Source organism: Peromyscus eremicus, chromosome 1 (genome assembly GCF_949786415.1).
Source record: "Peromyscus eremicus chromosome 1, PerEre_H2_v1, whole genome shotgun sequence".
Classification (NCBI taxonomy): domain Eukaryota; kingdom Metazoa; phylum Chordata; class Mammalia; order Rodentia; family Cricetidae; genus Peromyscus; species Peromyscus eremicus.
The window spans coordinates 158,725,073-158,749,428 of record NC_081416.1 but is presented as its reverse complement, the minus strand read 5'-3'; the positions used below and the strand labels follow the sequence as shown (position 1 = coordinate 158,749,428).

The 24,356-nt window shown below is 49.3% G+C and overlaps 1 protein-coding gene across 2 annotated transcripts; it reads right to left on the bottom strand.

Annotated features, from left to right (window-relative positions):
* Positions 1 to 1,513: 1,513 nt before the first annotated feature.
* Positions 1,514 to 23,938, bottom strand: Spint2 (serine peptidase inhibitor, Kunitz type 2). Of its 2 annotated transcripts, XM_059276386.1 has the most exons (7): positions 23,394 to 23,938; positions 8,467 to 8,637; positions 5,530 to 5,589; positions 4,565 to 4,618; positions 3,603 to 3,764; positions 3,324 to 3,362; positions 1,514 to 2,029 (listed from the first exon to the last, which is right to left on the bottom strand). In XM_059276386.1, the coding sequence occupies exons 1-7, from the start codon at positions 23,497 to 23,499 to the stop codon at positions 1,863 to 1,865; spliced, it is 759 nt and encodes a 252-aa protein (XP_059132369.1). In that variant the 5' UTR covers positions 23,500 to 23,938; the 3' UTR covers positions 1,514 to 1,862. The 2 variants fall into 2 exon arrangements, with proteins under 2 accessions (XP_059132369.1, XP_059132374.1); XM_059276391.1 differs by lacking the exon at positions 8,467 to 8,637 and having other exon boundaries at positions 23,394 to 23,930.
* Between the last annotated feature and the right edge of the window lie 418 nt (positions 23,939 to 24,356).

The window sequence follows — 24,356 nt, the reverse complement described above, 5'->3', positions numbered from 1 at the left end:
ATGCTCAAGCCAGGCCCAATGTCTGTCTTCCTGCTGCCTGCCAAGATGTAGAACTCTCAGCTACCTCTCCAGCACCTTGTCTGCCTGTGTGCTGCCATGCTTCCGGCCATGATGATAATGGACTAAACCTCTGAATGCAAGCAAACTCCAGTCAAACACTTCCCTTTATAAGGGTTGCCGTGGTCATAGTGTCCCTTCATAGCAACAGAAACCCTAACTAAGGCACCCTCCACAGTTAAACCAAGAGGTAAGCTCTAGTCCTCAGTGGGTCCATGATTATTCACAAGTGTGGCCAGGAATTTCGAAATATGAAAAAGAGGAGCTGGGGAGATGGCTCAGTGATTAAGAACACTGGCTGCTCTTGCAGAGGACCTGAGTTTGGGTCCCAGCACCCACATGGAGGCTCACAACCATCTATAACTCCAGCTCCAGGGGATCTAACACCTCCTGGCCTTCTTGGGTACCAGGCATGTACATGGTGCACATAAAGGCAGGCAAAACAGTTATACTCATAAAATGAAAATAAATCTTTTGTTGTTGTTGCTTTTTTGCTTTTTGAGACAAGATTTCTCTGTGTAGCCCTGGCCGTCTTGGAATTTACTCTGTAGACAAGGCTGGCTCTGAATTCACAGATCCACCTGCCTCTGCCTCTGAAGTGCTCGGATTAAAAACGTGCCACCAAGCCGGGCAGTGGTGGTGCACGCCTTTAATCCCAGCACTTGGGAGGCAGAGCCAGGCGGATCTCTGTGAGTTCGAGGCCAGCCTGGTCTACAAAGTGAGTTCCAGGACAGGCTCTAAAGCTACACAGAGAAACCCTGTCTGGGACAAAAACAAAAACAAAAAACAAAAACAAAAACAAAACAAAACAAAACAAAACAAAACAAAACAAAACGTGTGCCACCACTGCCTGGCAAAAATAAATCTTAAATTTTTTTTTCCCCCCTCGAGACAGGGTTTCTCTGTGTAGCTTTGCGCCTTTTCCTGGAACTCACTCTGTAGTCCAGGCTGGCCTCGAACTCACAAAGATCCGCCTGTCTCTGCCTCCCAAGTGCTGTGATTAAAGGCGTGCGCCACCACCGCCCTTAAAAAGTTTTTAAGGGAGCTTGGGATGCAGCTCTGTCGGTGAAGTTCTTGCCTGTCACAGAGGAAGTCCTGGGTTCCATCCTCAGTACTGAGTAGTCTAGGTGTAGAGACACACACCTGGAATGTCAGCACTCAGGAGCTGGCAGCAAGCTCACATCCCGTGAGCTCTGTAAGAGCTTAAAGTCAGCTTGGGGCACACAGGACCCTATATGGTACAGAAAAAAAAAAAAAAAGCCAAAAACATAGTCGCTTCTAAAACACAATAAGGGAGCAAAGGCCCGTCTGCAGATGCACATCAAGTTCTGAGATAGACTTGAGCAGATGTTATTAGTAGTCTCTCTCTCTCTCTCTCATACACACACACACACACACACATACACACACACACACACACACACACCAAAAAAAAAAAAAAAGAACTACATAGTAATTTATTTTAAAAGGCCCATTTTATTAAACATATATTTTTTCCTTTCAGAATCCCAATTAAAAAAACTTTATCTACTTAAAAAACCACATAAATCAAACAAACAAAGAAAGCAAGCTACCAGGACTACTAGTGATGCTAAAGGAGGCCATGGGTGGAGAGGCAAAGAGAGCTACTGAGAGGACTAGTCAGGGGATCTAAGCAGCCAAACAGGCCTAGGAAGTGCCTCCCTGACCCTCCTTACCACGGCAACCAAAGACCAAACTTCCCTAATGATCTCACAGATACAAGCAGTTGCTCTAATTTAAGAAGCACGTGTTCTCCCTCCCTGCTTCTCCCAGCATCAGGGCCTTTACAAGACATAGGTGTTCTTCACCAGCTGCTCCTTGTCATCCCCAGTACTCCAGACGGTGCGGAGAGCACGCTCCTGCTTCCTGCGTGCCACACGGATCAGGCAGACCACAGAGGCTCCCAGGAGGAGGATCAGGGCCATCACGAACAGCCCCACCAGGATCACCGCTAGGAATAAGAGGGGACAGGTAGGGTAAGGAGGAACACGGACAGAGAGGGCCCAAGGGACTCGGAAGAGGACCAGATGCCCTCCTCAACCCGGGAATCTGCCTGCCAGGGTGGTCTCCTGCAATGCCACATATATAGAATGGCTCTTGTATTTTATAATTTTGTTTATGTGTGTTTTGCCTGCATGTATGTCTGGGCACCACTGAGGAAGCCGAAAGACAACACTGGACTCCCTTAACTCGTGTTACAGATGGTTGTGAGCCACCATGTGGGTGCTGGGGATGGAACCTGCACTCTCAGATTTGGAGGCGAGGACCCTTGCCTGCTGAGTCATCGCACCAGCCCTATTTTGGTTATCTGAGACAAGGTCTCAAGTGGCCCAAGATGACTTTAAACTTCCTATGTAGCTGAGTCTAGCCTGGAACCCCTGAATGGCGACAGAAGAACCCCTGCCGGTGGCTGCCTGCGCAATGAAGTCTGGCTGGTCAGGGTGTACTCAGCAGTGCTGGGAGGGACCCCAGGATTCCTAATTGCGGGTGAATAACTGCGGCTGCCTCACTGGTCAGTTAAGATGCTTCCTTTCCAGGTGGGGCTCCATCTCAGGCATGTGACTTCCTGTGACATTTACCTGGCTCCCCTCCTGCACTGACTATAGGACCTATCTACCCCTTTGGGGCAATCCCCTGCCTAACTCCACCCACAACCAGCCCTCAAGACCTGGGCACCTTTCCAGCCCCAGCCCTGAGAAGTGGATTCTACTTCTGGAACAAGGTGGACTTGTCGGCCAGGTCTTGGCCCCTTAACAGGGAAAAGAGCAAGAGGCCAAACCAGTATGGCAGGTCCACAGGCTAGCACCCACTGTGCACACAAAGGCTCAGAAGCAGAAGTAGGAGGGTACAGGGTCTCCTCACCAGGCCAGACTGTGACCTGACACCCCTGACCACCTCTTCATGCCCCATGGCAGTTAAGTCCCCTCCAAACCTGGAGTTCCCCTCAGGCTCGTGTGTGGACTCCATAGACAGGCCTGTCTGCCAGACCCTCCCTCCCTGTGGTTCAGTCTGCCTAGGGGTTCAGGCTCGGCCCCTACTTGTGTAGTGTTTACTGTAAGACAATGTCCACAAGTTCCAAGCTGCCTAGCCACTTTCACACAGACACAGCACTCTGCCACAAGGACATTCCAGTGAGGAGTATTATAAGCAGGGCAGAAAACACAGCTGGGCAGAGCCTAGTTAGTCCAGGAAGGCCAGAGACAGGGAGGTGGGAGGCAGGTAGAGAAGGCTAAGAGGCCACTTACCTTTTGTTCCAAGGGTCAGAAGAGGATACACCTGTTTGCCTAAAGAGAACACAACATGCTGAGGTCAGTCCACTGTGCTCTCTATCCTCAGGACTGGGACCACAATGGGTCCCCTCTGCCTCCCGAACACCGGGGCTCTCCCCAGGAGCTCTGGAGGCCCTGAGACCTTGTCATTCAAGGGTCTGATAGACATTCCCAAAGCCCTCATTTTAGGGAGAGGGACAGGGAAAGGGCCTCTCAAGGGCCCCTGTGGTCCAGGGCTGGGGTCCGCTGACTTACCAGAGCACCGTTGCATGCACGCCTCCCGGGAGAGGTAGCTGTTCTTGTTGCCCCGGCACCCGCCGTAGATGAAGCTGTCACAGGAGTTCTTCTCAGCATCATAGTACCAGCGAGGGAAGGCTGCGCGGCAAGGCCCAGTGACAGCCTTTGGGACACAGTACTCTAGAAGCACAGCAAGAGAGCCTCAGGAGGACCAATCAGCAGGGCCAAGAGGAGCAGAGCCAAGCCCAGAAGGCCTAAATGGACTGCTCAGCAGATGGAGAGTGCCAGCGGCATGCTGAAAGGCCTGGGGGTCAGACACGGCCAGTCTGGACCCTTGACGCCAGCTGTACATTCTCTCTCTCTCTCTCTCTCTCTCTCTCTCTCTCTCTCTCTCTCTCTCTCGTGTGTGTGTGTGTGTGTGTGTGTGTGTGTGTGTGTGTGTGTGTGTGTGTGTGTATTGGGGGGGGATGTGTGTGCTGTTATGAAATTGTGTGGTCCAGAGTGATTTTTGAACTCGTGTCTCAAGCCCCCACCCCCAAGTGATGGGATTTCAGTCGCATACCACCAGGGATGGGGCTGAGGGTGGGGGGCTGGATTCATTTTTGGCACCTTGCAGACAACCATGACCATGTTGTCTGTAGCCCACACAGTCCCAGGCACCGCACATGTACCAGGGCACCCTCTCCTCCATTCTGGGACCTTCACTTTACACATGGGAGTCATATACAGGGCACAGCTCCTGTCCACAGCCACAGAGCTGTGACAGTCAAGGTGTAGGTAAATTCTAGAAGCACACAGCCCACTGCCCTCACTCTGCTGGCACATTGATTCCTAACAGCCTGGATACTCACTGCTGCCTGCCATTCCAATCCCAGCTCTAAAGTACAAGCACCTGGCAAGGTTTGGAGGCCCTGCTTAACAAGTTCCTCCTAGTGAGTCTCAATGCCAACCACATAAGGATACAATTTGTTAAGTTATACCTTCATAGCTGAAGATCTCACCAGAGAGGTCCTCAGAGTCCTGCTTTCTGGGAACTGCAACATAAAATTCTGGTTAGGAGGGACACAGGATGATTGGCCTAGCAGGGCTGACTGTAAAGGGCCCACGGAGGGAGCACTGAAAGGGTAGACATATCCCTTGGTCTGATGTCCTCTGGAGCACAGGACACTCTGAATGGACACTGGAGGTAGGTGGAACTCCTGCCCCTTCAGTGGTTACTATGGAAACTAATTGCACCCATGTTTCTGAGGTGATCAAGAATATAGCTTTGTTCACTTCCTGACACTCCCAGGAACTTATATTTACTGGGGAAATTCCCTTCAGAGACAAGCTGGAAATAAGAGTCACCAACCATGCAGGGTCCTACATAGCAGCAACAAGGGCCTGGGACAACTGGGAAGTTCTCTAGCCTAACCCGGGCTCTCTGTAAGCCAGGCCAGCCCCAGCAGCCACCAAACTCCCACACGCGCTCTGATGTCAGACATGGAGGGCCAGGGCCCAGACTGTGGTGAAGGGAATGTCCACTGGGAGGAAAACTGTCCCCATCAGAGGCATACAGTCCACCCTCTGTGAAGGGACCACTCACCCAGGCTCCTGCCGCAGAGTCCCTTAAGCATAAAAGTGGAGCAGGGCGGCTCCTGCCAGCCCTACAAAGCAAACTAACACAAAGCTCTAGATGAAGGGGCAGCGGAGGACAGAGGGTGGGTGACAGAGGACTTCTAGCAGAGGGAGGGAGACAGCAGAGCAGACAGCCACCTGGAGGGAAGCCAGGGCCTGAGCCATGGGTCTGGTGTCTGCAAGCACAAGTCCTCAGCCCTCGTGTAAGTGCACAATGCTGGTACACTGCGGGCAGAGGTGGAAGCCCCTTTCGATTCCCAATTACAAGTGTCCCTTCACAGTCACCATCCGGGCGGCCTTCTTCCCACCTGGCTCTTTGGGAACTTACCACTCAGGACGGAAGAGTCGGCTCCATTCCTGTCCCTGGCCACACTATCAATGGTGTTCTCTGTGAGGGGACAAAACCAGAGAAGAAAGGCACTGTCAAGTGGGCCCTGTGTGCCACAACCAACCCTCATTTCTCCCTTCTGTGGAGCCCCTGGGGTGTCTGAGGGCCATAAGCTTTTGATACTTAGAGGAACCGGGACTGCCTGAGGAATCAGCACAAGCTGGAGCAAAAAGACTTTATAGTCAGGGCTCCCAGGGCCACATAATCTGTTGAGCCTCTCTCTCTCTCTCTCTCTCTCTCTCTCTCTCTCTCTCTCTCTCTCTCCCCGGAAGTAGAGTTGGAGTTACAACATTTTGTTTTGTTTGGTTTTTTGAGACAGGGTTTCTCTGTGTAGTTTTGGTGCCTGTCCTGGATCTCACTCTGTAGACCAGGCTGGCCTCGAACTCACAGAGATCCTCCTGCCTCTGCCTCCTCAGTGCTGGGGTTAAAGGCGTGCGCTGCCGCCGCTGCCACCACCACCCGGCTGAGTCACGACATTTTTAATATAGATCTTTAAATTTAGTGATACTTTAAAAATTAGTTTGGGCGTATGTATGCATGTGTCTGTCATGGGGTACATGTGAAGGTCAGATGACAACCTCCCACCATGTTGGCCTTTACCCACTAGGCCATCTCACTGTCCCCATTTGAACACAGACCTTAAGCAAAGAAATATCAATGGAGATGCTTAGGGAAAGGATAAGACAAAGTGGGTGTGCCTTTCTCGGGGAAGCTGACTCTACATTTGGGGAGGAGGGGTGCCTTTCTTCTAAACATTTATTTAAAAAAAATGTGTGCATGCCTGAATGAACATGAGCTTATATGTACCACCTGCCTACAGATGCCTAAGAAAGCCAAAAAAGGGTACTGGATTTAGGAACTGGGGTTTAAGGTAGCTGTGAGCTGCCTGATATGGGTGCTGGGAAATGAACCCTGGTCCTCTGTAAGAACAGTAAGTGCTCTTAACTGCTAAGACATCTTTCAGCTCCTTATTTTGACTTTTTATACAGAGTATCACCCTGTCCCTCAGACTGGCCTAGAACCGTATAGTCCAACTGGCCTCAGACTTGTAGAAATCCTCCTATAGGAGGATTAGGCATGAACCATCACATCCAGTTTGTATTTTATTTATCTAGAATTTTAAAGGCACAAAACAGTGCAACGTTTTTAATATTGCTGAACCACACATTCAGAATGGTTGAGATGATATACTAAGCATGGTGACATACCTATAGAGCCAACTACTTAGCAGGCTGAGGCAAGGTGGTCAAAGCAGCCAGCCCAGGCAACACACAGACCTTGTCCCAGTAGAGGAGGGTGGGGTGGGGGCGGAGAGTGAAGCAACAAATAAACTTCAAAAAGATTTTTTAAAAATATACTTTATTTTATGTGCACATTTATCTGTGAGGGTGTTGGATTCTCTGGAACTGCAGTTATAGACAGTTGTAAGCTGCCATGTGGGTGCTGGGAATTGAACCTGGGTCCTGTGGAAGAGTAGCCAGTACTCTTAACCACAGAGCCATCTCTCCAGCCCCCAAAAGTTTTTTTTATGTGGGTGTTTCTTTTTTTGACAGACGATCTTGCTATATTGCCCAGGCTGGTCTCTTAACTCCAGGGATCCACCTGCCTCAGCCTCTCAGTTTTGGAGCTGGTAACACTGCCTGGTATCCGATGTAATTTTGTCTCCACCACAAATTAAGAGAGGAGGTGGATATGTCCGGGGCGGGCCTGGCCCTGATGTCATTCAGCAGTCACTTCATAAACCAGCTCACCTCAATCTGCCTACCTGTACCCTCATCAGGCCACTTTCCGGCAATTTGCTAAAAGGCTTGCCTATGTAGACTGAATGCAGGCACAGGGACAGTCTGGTCCCCTGGGAGGTTCTAGTTCCCATTACAAGTTAATAAACTGGCATACACCCTCAACAGAACTGGCAAAGGAGTCCAGAGGCCAGTGGCTCTGGCAGTTTTCAGCTTGCCTTACAGATTCCTTCCCATGAGAGTGCCAAGAGACACACAACCAAATGCCCACCAAGAGCTGTCTGTCCGGGCCCTTGCAGCTGGGGTCAGGTTCTGGACCATGTCCAGGGAAACAGTGAGTGCCTTATGCCCACTGTCTCCTGTTCATGGTCACTTCAACTCTCTTCTAAGATGGTCACAGCACATCCAAGGGGAGCAGACAACATTTCCCAACTCTTCCCTCACACAGGAGAGGGAAACGCACAGAAATGACATTTTCTTCAGTTTCCCGATGAACCAGTTACCACTCAAAAGGTGAAGGGCTGGCCGGCACCATCTAAAATCACACCCTAGATAGGCATGGTGGCGGGTACCTATAAGCTAAGCACTTGAGAGGCAGAAGCAGCAAGATCAAGACTTTAAGACTTGCTTGGATGACACAGTAAAACCATGTGTCAAAACACTAAAATCAGTTCCTATCCCCCATCTCTCCAAATTCCCCAGAAAAGCTAACTGTCCTTCCTCATGCTCAGACTTGAGCACTTCACCCCCTGCGAGGTCACTCACTGCCCAGGGCCACTGCTGATTGCCTTCACACAACCTTAAGATGCCTATCTGATTTCTGGATGCATAGCTCAAAGCCAAGAGAGAGTAGCCAGCAAGTGAGGAGACAGAGGTAAAAAATAACCCTAATGCCCAGAGAGCAAGGGCCTGTAGGAGTGAATCAGGAGGCCTGGTGGTAGTTTGACTCTTTCTGGTAAGAAATAAGAGAGCCGGCTGTGAAACCAGTATGGCCATGGAACCAGCACACTGGGCCTGCTTTTGCTTTTGAATCCCACACCATCCCAGGTTCTGAAGTGAGTGAAGATCCAGCAGACAGAAAATACCCACATCCCATCAATGAACTCTAAGCACCAAATTCTCCACACTCCAGCCTTACCAGTGACACCAGCACACTTCTCAAGACATTCCTCCTTGCTCTGGTAGTTATTGCCATTGCCTTCACAGCCTCCATACACAAATGGCTGGCAGGATCCATCAGTGACATTGTACCACCACCTGGGGATGGAAGCCCGGCATTTCCCCACTACCTTTGAAACGCCACAAGACTCTGAAACAAAACAGAACCCATGTGGGTTGATGCGGGCAATCCTAGGGTCAAAGGACACGCACATATTCTATAGGAGAAAGTCCAGGGTCTTCAAGATACTCCCAAGGAGAAGCAAAGTATTCTGGGCATGTCAGTTCCTCTTGACCTGGTCCCAAAGCCTGTGTTGATGCTGTCTTCCTTATATGGAAAGAAACACATCATCTGGCAACCAAGTCCAAAGCACCCGATGCAGCTGCAGGTGGCTTCTGTCCCTGACTTCTTCCTTAACAGAGATGCACAGGTGAGGGCATGGCTCAGCAGAGCACTTGCTAGACACATGCCAGGCCCTAGATTCCAGGCCCTGAATATCCTCCCACAAAGACAATCAGTATACAAACACACTCAAATCCAAGAACCTCAGACACAAGCTTCCCAACTCTAGTTTCTCATCTCTAAAGGGCAACACAGCTCGTGGGTCTGGGTTCCAGGAAGTCCTAAGATTTGCCGCTCCCATCAAAGAGAAAAATACCAACCACGGTATTCCAATCAGACGCATTTGCAGTCACTGTTAGAGGCTGTCGGGGGGCGTGGATAAGGCAAGGGAATCGCTGGAACTAAAGGAGTTTCTATTCTTGGGGGGCCTCAAGAATGGAAAGCCACCAGAACCTGATCACAAGTCCCATGTCATCCTCCGCAGTGGCACACTGTCCCCCCATCCCAGCTCAGAGGCCAATCTGACGAACACCCAAACGACAGCTCTCAAGCTCAGCTGTCCCAGAGCCGTGCACGTGCCCACAGGCTGCCCTTGTTCCTCTCCAGCTTGCTCACATCAAGGTTATTCCACCACAGGAGATAATCTTGGATTTGCGCTTCCACTGCATCTCTCAAACTGTTAGGATGATGGGCACATGGAACCAGATGTTCTCAAAACACCAACCTATAGACACAACAAATTGCTACTGTGCAAAACAAAACCTTCCCCTTCAGCAACTCCCATACATGCCAGTAAATCTCAACTAACTAGCAGAAAAGGAACATTCCAGGGCCAGGGAGATGGCTCAGTGGGTAAAAGGACTAGCACAAGCCTGAAGACCTGAGTTCAACCCCTGGAACCTCCCCAAAAGGCTGGATGCAGTGGCACATATCACTCCCAGCCTTCCTCTAGCACTGAGTTAAAGATGCTTGCAACTATACCTGGCTTTCATTTGGGTGCTGGTCCTCTTGCTTGTGACTTGAACCATCTCCCTAGCAAGGCTCATGGCACAGGTCTGTCATCCTAGCTACTTGGAGCTACTTTCCAAGAGGGATGGAAAGTTCAAGGCCAATTAGTAAGATCCCATCTCAAAATTTAAAAAAATACAAGAAAAACCAGTGACACCTCACTCAGTGGTAACACACTTGCCTAATAAGTACAAGGCTCAAGGCGATCTCAGGAAGAAAAGAAAAGAACCAGCCGGTATACACCTGCAACAGGTGCTTCTGACAATATGCCAAAGGTCACAAAACACAGGATGGATCAACAATGCCCAGAGTAAACACACCGAACAGACTCTTCTGGTTTCGATTTGGCTCAGCCCACACTCTGCCAGGTGGAGGAAGCAGCTCGGCAACAAGAAGACAACATGAAGAGGCCCACAGGACCCAGTCAGGACCCCACACGGAAAACAGGAGGGACCAGTGCTACACAAGTCACGCTGAGCCCAGAGTCCTGGCAGCCACCAGCTGTGATTGTTGCTGCTTTCTGTAGTTCTAGGTACAGTGAGCTGGTGCACACCCATAATCCCAGCTTGTGGGACGACGTAGAGGCAGGAAGAGCCGGAATTTAAAGCTTATCTCACTGGGCAACACAGCGAATCCAAGTATGGCCACAGGACACTGTCTGGAAACAACAACAAAACCCAAAAAAACCCGGAACATTGGCAAGATGATTCAGCACTTGCAGCCAAGCTGGACAGCTTAGTTCAATCCTGGTACCTACATGGTGGAAGAATCCACTTGCAAAAGGTGTCCTCCTCTGACCTCAAGTGCTATGGCATGCTTTTGAGAAGGCACATGCGCACAAATACACGCTAAATAGAAATAATAATAACCGTAATCTTCACAATGAAACAGAATCAACAATAAACCCCTTTGCTTCCAAACAAGGGCACTGAAGCTTGGAGAGGAGACCTAAACTCCCTCTGATCTGCTCAGAGCCCAGGTGCTAGGACAAGGGCTCCTCAGAGCAGAGGAGGTGAAGCTCGACTGACATCAACAGGCAGTGGGAAAACAAAACGGAGCTACTTGGAAACCAACATCCCTTTATCACAATCTGAGAGCTCACAAAGGCAAATCCCCTCCATCAGAAGCCTTTGCTCTCAGTTACGGGGTCACTGCAGTAACATGCCAGAAGTGCTAGCCAAGGCTGAAAAGGATGTGGTTGGACACAATTTCAGCAAGTTATTTCTTAATAAGGGCTTTCACTATTAAACAAAAAGACTGAAAAATGGTTTAGTTGAGTGTTGTGGGGCACACCTTAAGTCCCAGTACATGAAGGCAGAGGCAGGCAGATCTCTTGAGTTTAAGGCCAGCCTGGTCTACATAGCCAGTGCCAGACCAGCTAGAGATCCTGTCTCGGAAAAAAAAGAAAGAAAAACGCCTGGTCTGAGTTATCTGCAGGTAATCATGAAAGGTATGAAAAAAAAAAAAAAAAAAAGAAAGAAAGAAAAACGCCTGGTCTGAGTTATCTGCAGGTAATCATGAAAGGTATGAAAAAAAAAGAAAGAAAGAAAAACGCCTGGTCTGAGTTATCTGCAGGTAATCATGAAGGTACGTCTTTTGTTCCAGTTGTTGGTTCCTTCTCTACAGTGCTGAGGAAAAGCCCAGGGCCTAGACAAGCACTCTACCCATGAACTACACTGTGGCCTCAAGTCCTACAAACCAAGGCACACTTTTTTTTGGAACAGTCTTTACAAGTTGCCTATGCTTCCCAAATGCTGGGGTTACAGGTATATCCAACCTAGAACACAAAATTATTCTATCGCTTCCAAATCCAGTAAGAAAACCAGGAAGGCGGGGCAGATGTGGTGGTCATCCATTCCTAATTCCAGGACTCAGGAGGCAGGGGCAAGGATCACCTCAGACTGGAGCCTAGCTTGGTCTACTCAAACTGAGTTCCAGGCCAGCCAGGAGAACAGAGCAAGCCCTTGTCTGTCTGTCCATCTCCCTTTTATACCTCCTACACCCGCTCCCCATGAACACCAGGAAGAAGCTGAAGGGAACAAATCCTAATGTGACAGGCATTTAGAACATTAGCTGCGGGAAAATTACAGACTGCTGTCCGGGAATGTTGTCAAAAAGAAACTGGTTTCTCTGGTTCTCAGGTCACTAGTTTGAACCAAGACAATCTGCCAATGGTTCCCATGACTTCACCCTACTCTGCCAAATGGAAAGATCTGTTGTCACTTTTTTTTTTGTTTTTTGAGACAGGGTCTCTGTGTAGCTTCCCTACCTTCCTGTAACTCTATGTAGACAAGGCTAGTCTCGAACTCACAGCCTCCTAAGAACTAGGAGACACCAAGCACCACCTGTTGTCACCTTTTACAAAGTCTAGGCTCCTAAGCATTACCAGTCTGGTTACAGGCTTCAAAAGACAGACCTAACTATTTCTACAAACACACAGCTGCAGCTGTACTCACTGCAATGAGAGTTTACTTCAGAAAAACACCAAATATGCTGAGAGATACAGGAGATACTAACGCCAGTGTATGTTCCACATCTAAGCTTAACATTATGCTTCTGGAGCCGGAACCTGGGCCCTCATCTGTTATGTGGTAGGCAAGGCTCTACCACAGAGGCATGTCCCCAACCCTTTCTCATCTTCCCATCTGCTCTCTCCCAATGAAGTAACAACCATCTGGATCTTGGTGTTTTCTTTTTGGTTGAAACAGGTTTTATGTAACTTGCAAAGCTGGTCTTGAACTTGCTATATGTAGCTGTGGATGGTTTTGAAGGAGTGAGCCTCCTGCCTCCACCTCCCTCCCCTCTCCTCCCCCAAGGCTGGGATTCACCACTCCTCCAGCTCTTTTTCTTTTCTGAGGCATTGTCTCACACAGCAGCCCCGGCTGGCTTTGAACTCAAGCCTCAACCCCCTAAAGGCTGAGATTACAAGTGTGCACCTCCATGTACCAGGCTTCTTTCACTTATGTTCCTATGTCCATTCAGTTTACTCTTGCAGGATGTATGCATTCAGGGAATGGAACCCAGGGTGTGTGAAGCAAAACCTCTACCACTGAGCTACACCCCCAGCTTGGGTTGGTGTGGGGTAGTACACACTCGTAATTGTAGGACCTAGTACCCAGCACTCACGAGTCAGAGGCAGGTGAATCTCTGTTGAATTCCAGAACAGCCAGGGCTATATAATGAAACTGTATCTAAAAAAATTAAATAAATAAAGCCCCTGCTCTGAGCTGCTGTACTCTACAAACGTCTGCTGTCTCACTCCCTCTGGGACACCCACCACACAGAAGTAGCACCACCTCCTGGTTTCTGTGAAGCCTTTGCAAGCTCTGCTGTGTGGTGATGGCCTCTAATGGGGGCAGCATCAGCATGGCCAGCTCTTCCGCCAGTGTGGAACTGCACTTCCAAGGTTACTGCTTTCTCTCCCGGGTACATTTGTTTTTCCTGCAGTTCCCTCTATTACTCATTCCTGTAAACTGTCACACAGGTTATCACAGGGATGAGGGGCAGTACAAATCACATGCTCTGCTGTGTATATTAACCAAGTGGAGAATGCCAAGTGGCCAAACAGCATCAGCAACTCCTCAGGCACCGGCTAGCTCATACAGCCATCTCAACAGCTGGGCCAGCAGCTGGGACTGCTCTCCCATCCCAGTACTCACAGCTAATGAACCCTAGAGGCTCACACACGAACCCTACCATAGAGCCTCAGATTACTGAGTAAAACTGGTAATGAAAATTTGGGCATGTGGAAAACTGCCTTTACCACAGGCTTTGTGGATTATATGGTCTCTGGCAATTGCCATCAGGACAGCACAAAAGCTGTCATAGACAATGCATAAATGGATGGCTGAGCTACAACAAACGTTGTTTATGTGCACTAAAACTTAATTTCATATAATTTCCAAAACACAACATAGTGTTCCCTGGATTTTGTTCAACTATTCAAAAACAAACTGTTGGGTGTGGTAGCACACACCTGTAAACCTAGCACTTGGGGGTAGAGGCTGGCATTTTTACAAGGTGCAATTTAGGGCTGGGAGATTGGTGAGATGGTTCAGTGGGCACTGGCCTTTAAAGCCTGAGGACCTGGGTTTGACCCCTAGATCCCAGTGGAAGGAGGTAACTGACTTCCATGTGCATGGCAGTATGCTAGTGCCCACCCCCACACACATACATCACCACACACGCATAAATATGGCAATAAATAAGAAACTAAAAAGATAACATGTTACTTCCTCCTTTGAAGAGTGTCTAGAAAATGTCACTCATCGCCATGACATACTATAACTTGAGAAGGGAGAATCCACAACCCAGACTTTGAAGGTTTGCATCCCTCACCATACACATTCCTCAGTTTATCCTTTGCCAAAAAGCCTAGCCAGTGCAGAAGGCAACTCTGCTCTTCTCATTAAAGCCACTTAGAACTCTAATGGGTAAGGGCCAAAGGGAATGGGGTTATTAGCTACGAAGATCTTCAGATAGTGTGAAGGCCACAAGCCACCCAAGTAGCAAAACAGATTTTCAGCTGGACGTGGTGGCACACAGTTCTAACCCCAGCACTCAGGAGGCAGAGGCAGGTAGATCTCAGTGAGTTCCAGCCCAGCCAGAGCTATGTAGTGAGACCTTGTCTAAAAAAGAAAGTGAGAGTGGAGACAGAAGGGGAGATGAGGGAGAAGGAAAAGAGATCGCACAGAGCAGGACCAGTTGTTACCACATCCACACAGGGCTTGATGCTCACAGATTTACAGCAGCTGAAAAGTCTCACCAACACATCTGTTTGTGCCGGCCAAACAACCCGAGACATCCAGATAAGGGAATACTCTGAGCTGTTAAAAATAGACACGTGTGCGCCAGGGTAGAAAAATGTCCAAGACAGAGGAGTGGAGGGCAGAGTATTTTTTAAAGTTAGAGTTTAACAAATGTAGTTCTGGCTGTCCTGGAACTCACTATATAGCCCAGGCTGGCCTCAAACTCACAAAGACCCACCTGCCTCTGCCTCCCAAGTGCTGGGATTAAAGATGTGCGCCCTTTTTGCTTTCTTAAATCTTTTTGTTAGAAACTGATTTATAAACCAGGTGGCAGTGGTACACGCCTTTAGTCCCAGCACTTGGGAGGCAAGGGCAGGCAGATTTCTGAGTTTGAGGCCAGCCTGGATCGAGTTCCAGGACAGCCAGGCCTAAGAGAAACCCTGTCTTGGAAAGCAAAAAAAGAAAAGAAATAAATCGACTTCTGAGCTACAAACAGTGGCTAAAAACCAAGCACAGGATATAATGAGACAGTCTCAAAAGACATAAACACACAGACACACACACTTTCCCCACTCTCAACTAATTTACAGCAGCTGTGGTGCTACCCGTCCCTAATCCAGCACTCCTCCACACTAGGAAGTAGACAGAGGAGGATCTTGAGTCTCAGGCGGTCTGAGCTACAGAGACCTTATCTGAGAAATACTTGTTATGTAAGGCTAGGATGTAGCTCAGTCATAGTTTAGCATGTGCATGGGTTCAAATCCCAGCCCACAGAAGAGGCTATTTAGGGGTGAGGGTGTGGCTTAATGTCAGAGCAGAGCTCCCTGAGTATTAGGAGGAAAGTGTAAAACGAGTGTTTGGGGAACAGATATTACATGGAAGATGGATGAGCATTCAACTTACTCTGTGAATCTAGAGGCTTGCCAGAACGAAAAGGGATTGTTTTCCCTTCTTTTCTTTTCTTGGCTTGCTCCCTGGCTTGTGTCAAACTCGACACCTTCTACCTGGCCTCCTGGGTGCTGGGATCACACAATCAGGGCCACCACTCCCAGAGGGATGCTCTTCAAGACTGTCTGGAGATGGAGGGGTAGTGTGAATTATTCCCACTCAGGATAAGCTGGACCCACCAAATGGGGATGTGTGCTTGCCCTTATCTGCAGTTAGGCCCAGGCCCTAAGATTTGCATGGACAGGAGGGGGAAAAAAAGCCTTACACAAGAACATTACTGTAACACACCCCAAATTCAAAGGGTTTATTATAAGCCCTATGGGAACAAAGGAAGGGCCAAAGGGATCACAGTGGGATCACTTAGGAGAAGTACATAACACAGATTGCAGAACACCTGGGGCCTGGGAAGGAGGCTGTTCCCGTAAAGGACTAGTAGTGCATTCATCCTGCCTCCAACTGGCTGGTTTCCTGGCAGCTTCACTGACCTTGTGTTTATTTCCTCATTCATATGGGGGGGGGGGGGAGCAGTAGGTGTAAGGATAAGTGGTGGGTAAGGGCACTTACAACCAAGCCTGACAACTCAGTTTAATTCCTGAAGCCCATGTTGGAAGGACGGAACTGATCCCTACAGGTTGTCTGCTGGCATGCATGCACATGTGAGTACATGCACACCCACATCCACAAATAAAAATTTTTAATGAAGGGCTAGAGAGACGGCTCAGTGGTTAAAAGCACTGGCTGCTCTTCCCTAGGACCCAGGTATGAGTCTCAGTATCCACATGACGGCTCACAATATTCTGTAACTCAGTTCCAGGGGATTCAATACCACCTGCTGGCCTCAAGGGCACACATATAGTGCACAGACCAGCATGCAGGTAAAACACCCATGCACATGAACTAGATAAAAATGTGAAAGTTTAAGTCTACAGTAGTGAGATTGAATGCAGGCCTCATACATGCCAGGTGGGGGCTCTACCACTGAGTCACACCACAGCCCTTTCTAGTTTCTATGTGGAGGAAGGGCCTCAGGAAGTTGTCCAGACTGGCCTTCAAGCTACTCTGTAGCCAAGGCTTTAAAGCTTTTGATTCTTCTGCCTCAGTCTCCCTGGTAGTACCACTAGGCCTGGACAAAAAGCCTTGTACTCTTTGGTATAGCAAGCCCACGTTCTCTGGTTTCACTGGCCAGACACAGAGGCATGAGCCTAGATTGCAATGAGGAGGCTGAGGCTAAAGAATCGCTTCACCTTACTAGTTCAAAGCCAGCATGGGTGACACAGTGAAACATGAGCTCAGAAAGCCAGCCCCACCGTTTTCAGTGACTTTGAGGGTAAAGCAAAGGCCTGACTCCCTTTATGATTTATAACGAGGACATGATAATATAACTAGTAGAGCCTGTCTGTGTGATTTACATCAGTTTTGGATCTAGAAAGTACGAAAGTGTTTGGCAAGTTTATTTGCAAGCACTGGCCCGTGACCTTCCTTCAGACTTAGCTTCTGGCTGTGGAACACACCATTAATCTTTTATTCCTTGGTTTGAGACTAGGTCTCTGTAATGCAGGCTAGCCTTGAACTCAACTGCTATGTAGCAGAGGATAACTTTCAATTCTTTCTTGCTCCCCTAACCTCCACTGCCCAGAGTGCTGGAATTACAGGCTGGAATTACCGCCACAGAGCTGGTTTATAGGCATTAAGAATGGTGGAACCCAGGGCTTCAAGTATTTGAGGCAAGCATTCTACCAATTGAGCTGCATCCACCCCCAGCCCCATACCATCAATCTTGAGGCTATCTTGACGAAGTAGAAAGCCAGTTAGCTTCCTCTTCATAGACCCCTAAGATGCATCCTGCTGCCTTGTCCATTCACTCCCTAAAAGTAAAGCAACAGAGAGAGGTTCCCCTGATATGGTCCTGGGAACTTAGGTGCGAAGATTTAGCTATAAATGCTTAAAATAAGCCAGGTGCAGTGGTGCGGCTCTGTAACGCTCTGGGGCCAAGGCAGGACTACTGCTATTTGGCAAAAGAAAGAAAGAAAGAAACAAACAAACAAATAAATAAATAAAAGAAGAAAAGCTTTCAACAAGGAGCAGACACTTTATGAAGGCGGGACTAACCATATTGACGCTGCAAAAATGAGGACGAACAGCAGATTTCACTGAAATTCAGCAAAGCAGAGGAGTGACAGGGACAGAGAGAGAAAGGCAGGACTGAAATCTCCCTGATTTCTTATGTGACAACAGCATGTCTCCAGTGGCCTGGTCCCTTGTCTGCACCATGACACTTTGGTACAGGAGTGCAGATAAGGAGTTAGGAGGCAGGAAGTGAGGGAACTAGGGAAATCAGAAACCCAGACTTCAGCTACTGTCTGGACATCAGGTGTGTTGTTTCTGTTGTGGTTGTCTGAGACAGGGTCTCAGGTAACCGAGGAGGGACTCAAACTCCTGACCCTTCTGCCTCAGTTTCCTGAGATGGGATTACAGGCTTGCATCGCCACACCTGGGGAGGAGACTCATGTTTTTCATGAAAGCAAAGATACTGGACAAGAAGAAACTCAGGGCTGTTTTGCTAAAAACATACTTGTCTATTGAGACTCATGTATGTCAGGCTAGCCTGGTACACCACGTAGCCAAGGATAACCTCTGTGACCTCCTGATCTGCCTCTATCATGCCTGGCCTTGTCCTGTTTTGTTTTAGAGGGGCCTCACTGTGTTCCCAGGGCTTGTCTCAAACTTGCCTCCGTCTCCCAGAACAAAGCTTTAATCCTGAAGTTCTAAAGCTGACAAATACTTCATACTCATCCTTTTCTCATAGTGTACCTTGGCTGGCCTAGAACTCACTCTGCGGAACAAGCAGGCCTCCAGGTCTGAGAGCGTCACCTGCTTCTGCCTCCTAAGTGCTGGCAGTAAAGGCATGTGCCACCTCACCCGGCTCCTTGCCTTACGGTGATCTATAGCCACTTATTTTGGTTAGCTTTCCAGTACAAAGCCTACTAATACCCATCTCCCCTAGGTCTTGGTGTCTGGAATGTGCCATTATTAGAAGTAATTCAGAAGTTTTAAAATAACCCCTGGGTAGTTGTGAGAAAAGAACATTTATAATGACAAGTCCAACTTAAATTACAAGGGTCATAAAATTTTGGTGTTGTGGATTTAAAACTCTGACCTTTTAAATATAAAATATTTAGATGTAAAAGTTTCTATTTTATAAACTATTAGCCCAACGCAAACAACCACTCCTACCGTTACTCCACATTCCTCACTAAGACGGGACTATGAATTCTACCTTTTACCTGCATCCATACCCTGACCTCCATATCTCAACGGAAAAACTTGCATGGAAATAAATCATCTCTTTCCTCTCCGTGGCATATACATGAGTTCCTGTGTGTGTACCACGCTTGTGTGTAGCAGTCAGAGCTCAAGCAGATGTGCTCCTTAATTGCCTTTTTTTTTTTTTTCCCCAGACTATGTAGCCTTGAGCTGCCTGGAACTGCGTATGTAGATCAGGCTGGCCTTGAGCTTGGAGATCCATCTAAATCTGCCTCCCAGTGTTGGGATTAAGAGTATAGATCACCACTCCCAGCCCCTCCACCTTATATTCTGAGACAGGGTCTCTCATTGCATCTACAGTTCACCTAGTCTGGCTGCCTCGCCAGTGCTAGGACCATAGGCCTTCGCTGCAATACCTGGCTTCTTACCTGTGTGCTGGGGGGCAGCAAGCTCTTACTAACTCAGCTGTCTGCCTAGCCTGTTTTGTTCAGTGTTCTGTTTGCAAAGCTACAAGGGGGCCTGGCATTTAGTAGGCACTTAGTAAGTATATGTTGGCTAAATTAATAAGTATTTCAGACAGCCTTGCCCACAAGCAGGACAACCACCTCTTCGACGTGACCCGCTGATACCAAGTCCTGATGCATTTGGCTCCTAAGCTGCTATGCTGACCATCAGGGTCATGACCACCCATGTAATCAAGGAAAGGAACGAGCCAGGGACGAATGGCATGCTCCGGGACTGGTGGAAAGCATGCCTTGCAGTTTAGGTGTTGGAAGCCATAACTAACCCAGGAGGCTGATGGAAACTGACGCTTGCTTGAAAGTCAGCAGAGGCTCTGGAATGAACGATGCTGGGCTCAGCTCCAATGGAAATTCCCAAGAACCATCAACAAAGAAGTCAGATCAAGTAACCATTAACAGCTGATGCCTGAGGTGCAGCTAACAGTTACTGGCGGCAGGAACTGAACTGAAGTGACGACTCTTAAAGGAATTTCCAACTTGGGAAAACTATGTGATCTGACCTTGTAATAATGACCAAAATTATATTATTTCAGCCAAGGTAGGTGGCACAAGCTTATAATCCCAGCTATTCAGGAGGCTGAGGTAAAAGATCCCAAGTGCAAGGCCCACCTGGGCTACAGAATGAGTTCAAGGCCAACCCAAGCAACTTGGAGTCAGCCTCAAAATAAAAAAGCAGTCAGGCGTGACATATACTTATAACCCCAACACTTGAAAAGCGGAGGCGGCACGATCAGTTCAAGGTGATGCTCAGCTATGTATGTGAGGCCAGTCTAGGCCATATAAGACACTGCTTCTAAATAACAAACATAAATGTAAAAGCATACAAAGTGCTTGCCTGGCATAGGTGAGACCATAAACCTCAGCCTTAAAAAGAAAAAACACAGGACCCTTTATATATCAGGATTATCATCTAAGGCCTAAGGAAGTAAAGCATTTGGTAAAAAGGCTTTTCCTCTTTTAGGAAGTAGCATGCCCCTCAAGAACCGTCAGGTGTCAACTACTTCCTTTATTAAAGGGAGCACAGTCCCGAGATGAGGCCACACCCAAGACATACAGAGCAGGCAGGTAACCAAAGGAAAGAAATAACTAGACTTGGAAGTGTCCTGTTTCACAAAGGTTCTTGGCTTTGGCCCATGGGGTGCTATGTGGAAACACAGGCCTGTATTTTGCTAAGGTCCTATCAGACCTTCATACTTTCAGGCAATACCCCCAAATTAAACATTAACATTAAAAATTCCCAACTTTGGAAATCATACAATTATCTTGGGTTGTGAAGGCCTGTGTGTCTCCATGGCAGACTGAGATTGTTCCTGAATGCTAGATAGAAACACCAGGTGCAGGATCAGCTTTCTCCTGCTTGCCTAAGTAACCAGTGAATCTGCCACACCATTCCCACTGCCCTCAGCCACCAATACTGACAATGTCAGACCACAGAACATCAACCACACCTATTCATCGCTCTCCACACACAACCCTCAAGAGCCTGCTCAGTCCCTACCTCCATCCAACTCCTGCACCCTCTCATTTCATCAGTATCTTTTCTGAATCTTTAAAAAAAAATTAAACCAGTTGGTTGTGGTGGCATATAACTTTAATCCCAGCACTCCGGGAGGCAGAGGTAGGTGGATCTGAGTTCTAGGCCAGCCTGGTCTATAGAGTGAGTTCCAGGACAGCCAGGACTACACAGAGAAATCCTAATTTGAAAAACACACAGAATAAATTTAATTTTAAAAGTTTGTTTTATATGTATCAGTGTTCTGCCTGCATGTATATATATGCACCATGTGCACACCTGATGCCTGAGAACATCAAAAGAGGGCATCAGATCCCTTGAATCTGAGGTTATAAATGCTTGTGAGCCATCATGTGGTCACTGGAACTGAACTGATCCTCTGCAAGGACACTGAGTCATCTCTCTCTACCCACCTTGAGCCTTCGTGATACCTTTCTCTAACAGAAGCTAGACCCCTGCTTCCAAACCATTCTACCTCCATGCTCTCCATACCTCTGTAGCAAAAAACATCTATCAAAAAAAAAACAACAAAAAAAAATCTATCATCAGAGTAGAAGGTTGTGCCATCTGCTGACCCAGCGCCTCTCTTCATAATCCTTACCTGGGGTTCACTGCCTGAGGCTGCTCTGACTTGTGGGGGATTTCCAGTTAGACAAATGAGCCTTGTCTTGTCTGTCCTCCAGCGACCTTGTCCTCCATATCACCTCTCAGTCTAACACCTTTCTAGTTTTCTAGGTCTTTCCTTCCACAACCTCAACTCTAACAACCTGTTGGCTCTACCTACCACCTTTCCGCTGCCCCTCAGGTATTGGTGTAGATAAAATTCCATGAACAGCCTTTCATAATCACACCTGTCCACATTCCTTCACTTCCCTTTGTTGGCACTGTGCAGCTGCGGGCCAGAGAAACACCCCATCTGAGTACATGATTTTGCTTGCTGAGAAAAACCAAAGCAAACAGAGAGGACCCCCCCCCCACACACACACACAATCAAAACTGCCTCCTGCCTCAGATCAAGCTGTTGAAGCTTTCAAACAAACAGCACTTGAGATAAGTGAGGGCAGCAGTTCACCCTGCCAGACAGCTGTACTTCAGAAAGGTCAGTAGGCCAGCTGCTGCAGTCAGGCCAGTGTGAACAGAAAAGGACTGTTCAGCAGGACAGGGCCTCATCGATTACCATGGTGTAACCTTCCAAAGGCCTATAGCAGCACCACCACGTCAGGTTGGTTCCAGGCTTAGAGGACACGCAGAAGCTTAGAAACCATAACCAGATGTAGTCACAGGTCAGGTAACTACAGGTGTAAGGCAACAATAATGTCGTCATCTGAAAAAGCCCCTAAGGGCTGCTCGAGGCTGGTTTATGCTACAGTGCTCAACAGCTCATTCTCCTGACTCTGGATCTAGAGCTGGGCCTCTCCTCACTGGCCCTTGGCATTCCCAACTTTTTTCCCCCCAGTCTTCGACAGAGGAATTAACCATTCCTCAGAAGCTACCAGAAAAACAGCCTGACTGCCACACTTCCTACTTTCCCTTTCATCCAATAGGTTGAACAGAAGGCCTTGGGCCATGTGGCTGCTGTCCACTTCTCCCATCTCCTCTTCCCCTTCCTCACTTCTGTTCCAGCCTTGGAGACTGTCTTTCCCTTGATCACAACCAAGTTTACTCTGGACCCAAGGCTTCTGTTCTCCACTACTCCCATAGGACACTGGTCCAAAGGTCTTGTTACAGTTGCCACCTCGTTCTTCCTGTTAGGACTCAGATGTCACCCTCCTCAGACACCTTCCTAGCTAGGCGCCCCTGTTCCCACCCATCTGTTGTTGCCACTTGGTCATTTAATCTTTGGCAAGTACTCGCTCACGGGTCTCTCCCACTGGAATCCAACTCCTATCCACTGTCCTCACCAATACTCAGCGGGCACTCAACGAGTTTGCTGAATCAATGAATTCTTTCAAGAGATCCTTCCAAAGCTGGCTAGTGCTTGTCTGAAGTAGTTAAAGTACTAACAACACTTGAAGAAGCCAACCCCAGCTGCTGAATGCCAGTATCAACACTCTCATACCAGGTGCTCCTGCCCTGGCTGGCACCCTGGCAAAGCTCCTCCCTTCTGCCACCGCTTCGTCCTTCGGAGATCTTTCGGAAGGCTGTTGCCCTACATCCTAACAACAGGTGTCCTAGGAGCGTCTTTCCTGTACTCAAAGCTGCCAACAGGTCAGCTACACAAATCCCCACCTTCTGAGGCCTGGCTGCCCCCACCCTGCTCCCCCGGGCTTTGTTTGGCCTTGCAGTTTCCGCTTCGTTGAGCTCACCCACTTCCTGCCACAGGAGAGACCAGCGCCACGCCTTCCTGGATCAATACCCCCATCTCCCTTCCCAAGGGACACTTTATTACCCTTACACCTCCGCGCTCGCTGTTCACTCCGATGTGTCCCCGACCTTTCCACCCCTCCACCTGCAGGGCCGGCTCCCCCGCACACTTTCACCATCCCAAAGGGCCTGCGATCCCCGCCAGCTGCGGCCTCCTCCACCCGCTCCCCTCCTCCTGGATCCCCGCCCGGCCCTCACCGTGGATGTCTAGGTCTCCGCCGGCCGCCTCGGCCCCGGAGAGGAGCAGCGAAGCTAACAGGGCGAGGAGCGCCCGGCCCCGCCGCGGCCCGCACAGCTGCGCCATGACCTGCTGCTGCCCGCGCCGCCAGCCAGGCCTCGAGCCACCGGCCGTTGGGGACTCTCGGGCAGGTGCGGGAAGCCCAGGGGCGCGCACGCGCACTGGGGGCCCGCGAGCTCAGGTGCGGCTGCGCCCGGAGCGGGTAGGGGACCGCGAGGCGCCCGGGTCCCAGGAAGCCCCTTCTTCGGGCTTCTGGCGCGTACGACGCCTTAGTCGGTTCCCAACACGACCCTGGACGCCAGGCGACACTCGGCGACTCTCCCCCGACCTAGGACTCCACAACGCCTCGCGTCCGGGGGGCGGGACTGCGAATGGCGGACGCTGGGAAGTTAGAGGAGGTGGCGGCCGCGCTGGGGGTGGAGCGCACCTGGCGGGGCGGAGCGGACACGGCGCAGGCGCGGAGGGCGGGCACCTGAGACGCCGCTCTCCCACCTTCACCTGGGACCGCCCATGGCCCTTGGGAAGGGGGCGTGGTTGGCGTTGGCCCCGCCCCCACCGGCCCTGGCGGGAGGGGTGGTCCTGCGGCGCGCCCTCACCCTTCCTTGCTTGTGGGTTTTGGCCACGACGCCTTGGTGCCTTCGCTCTCGCGCTGAGACTAGGGCAAGAGACACACACTTCTGGGAAGCCTGAGGCTTTCTGCCCCCCTTACTTTAGGCTTCTGTTAGGGATTTTTTATTCTGCCTAAATTCAACGCTCATTGAGCCGTGACCAAATGTCCTGGACTCAGAAGTGACCATGCCAGACTGGCCTGTGTGTCGTCAGACAGGCGCAGCCCGGAGTAGTGATGCGGAAGCAGAGGGAAGAGGGATCAGGAATGCGATGGGGAAATCCTAGGGTTGAGTGAGCAAGGGTTGGGACAATGA

Bases quoted from the DNA above. Each gene is read 5' to 3' on its own strand.
- Spint2 (XM_059276386.1), bottom strand. From the start codon at position 23,499: ATGGCGCAGCTGTGCGGGCCGCGGCGGGGCCGGGCGCTCCTCGCCCTG. The intron at 8,638-23,393 runs GTGAGGGCCGGG...GTTTTGTTTCAG, and splicing joins CGGAGACCTAGACATCCACG to AGTCTTGTGGCGTTTCAAAG. The intron at 3,363-3,602 runs GTAAGTCAGCGG...TGTTCTCTTTAG, and splicing joins GTGCATGCAACGGTGCTCTG to GCAAACAGGTGTATCCTCTT.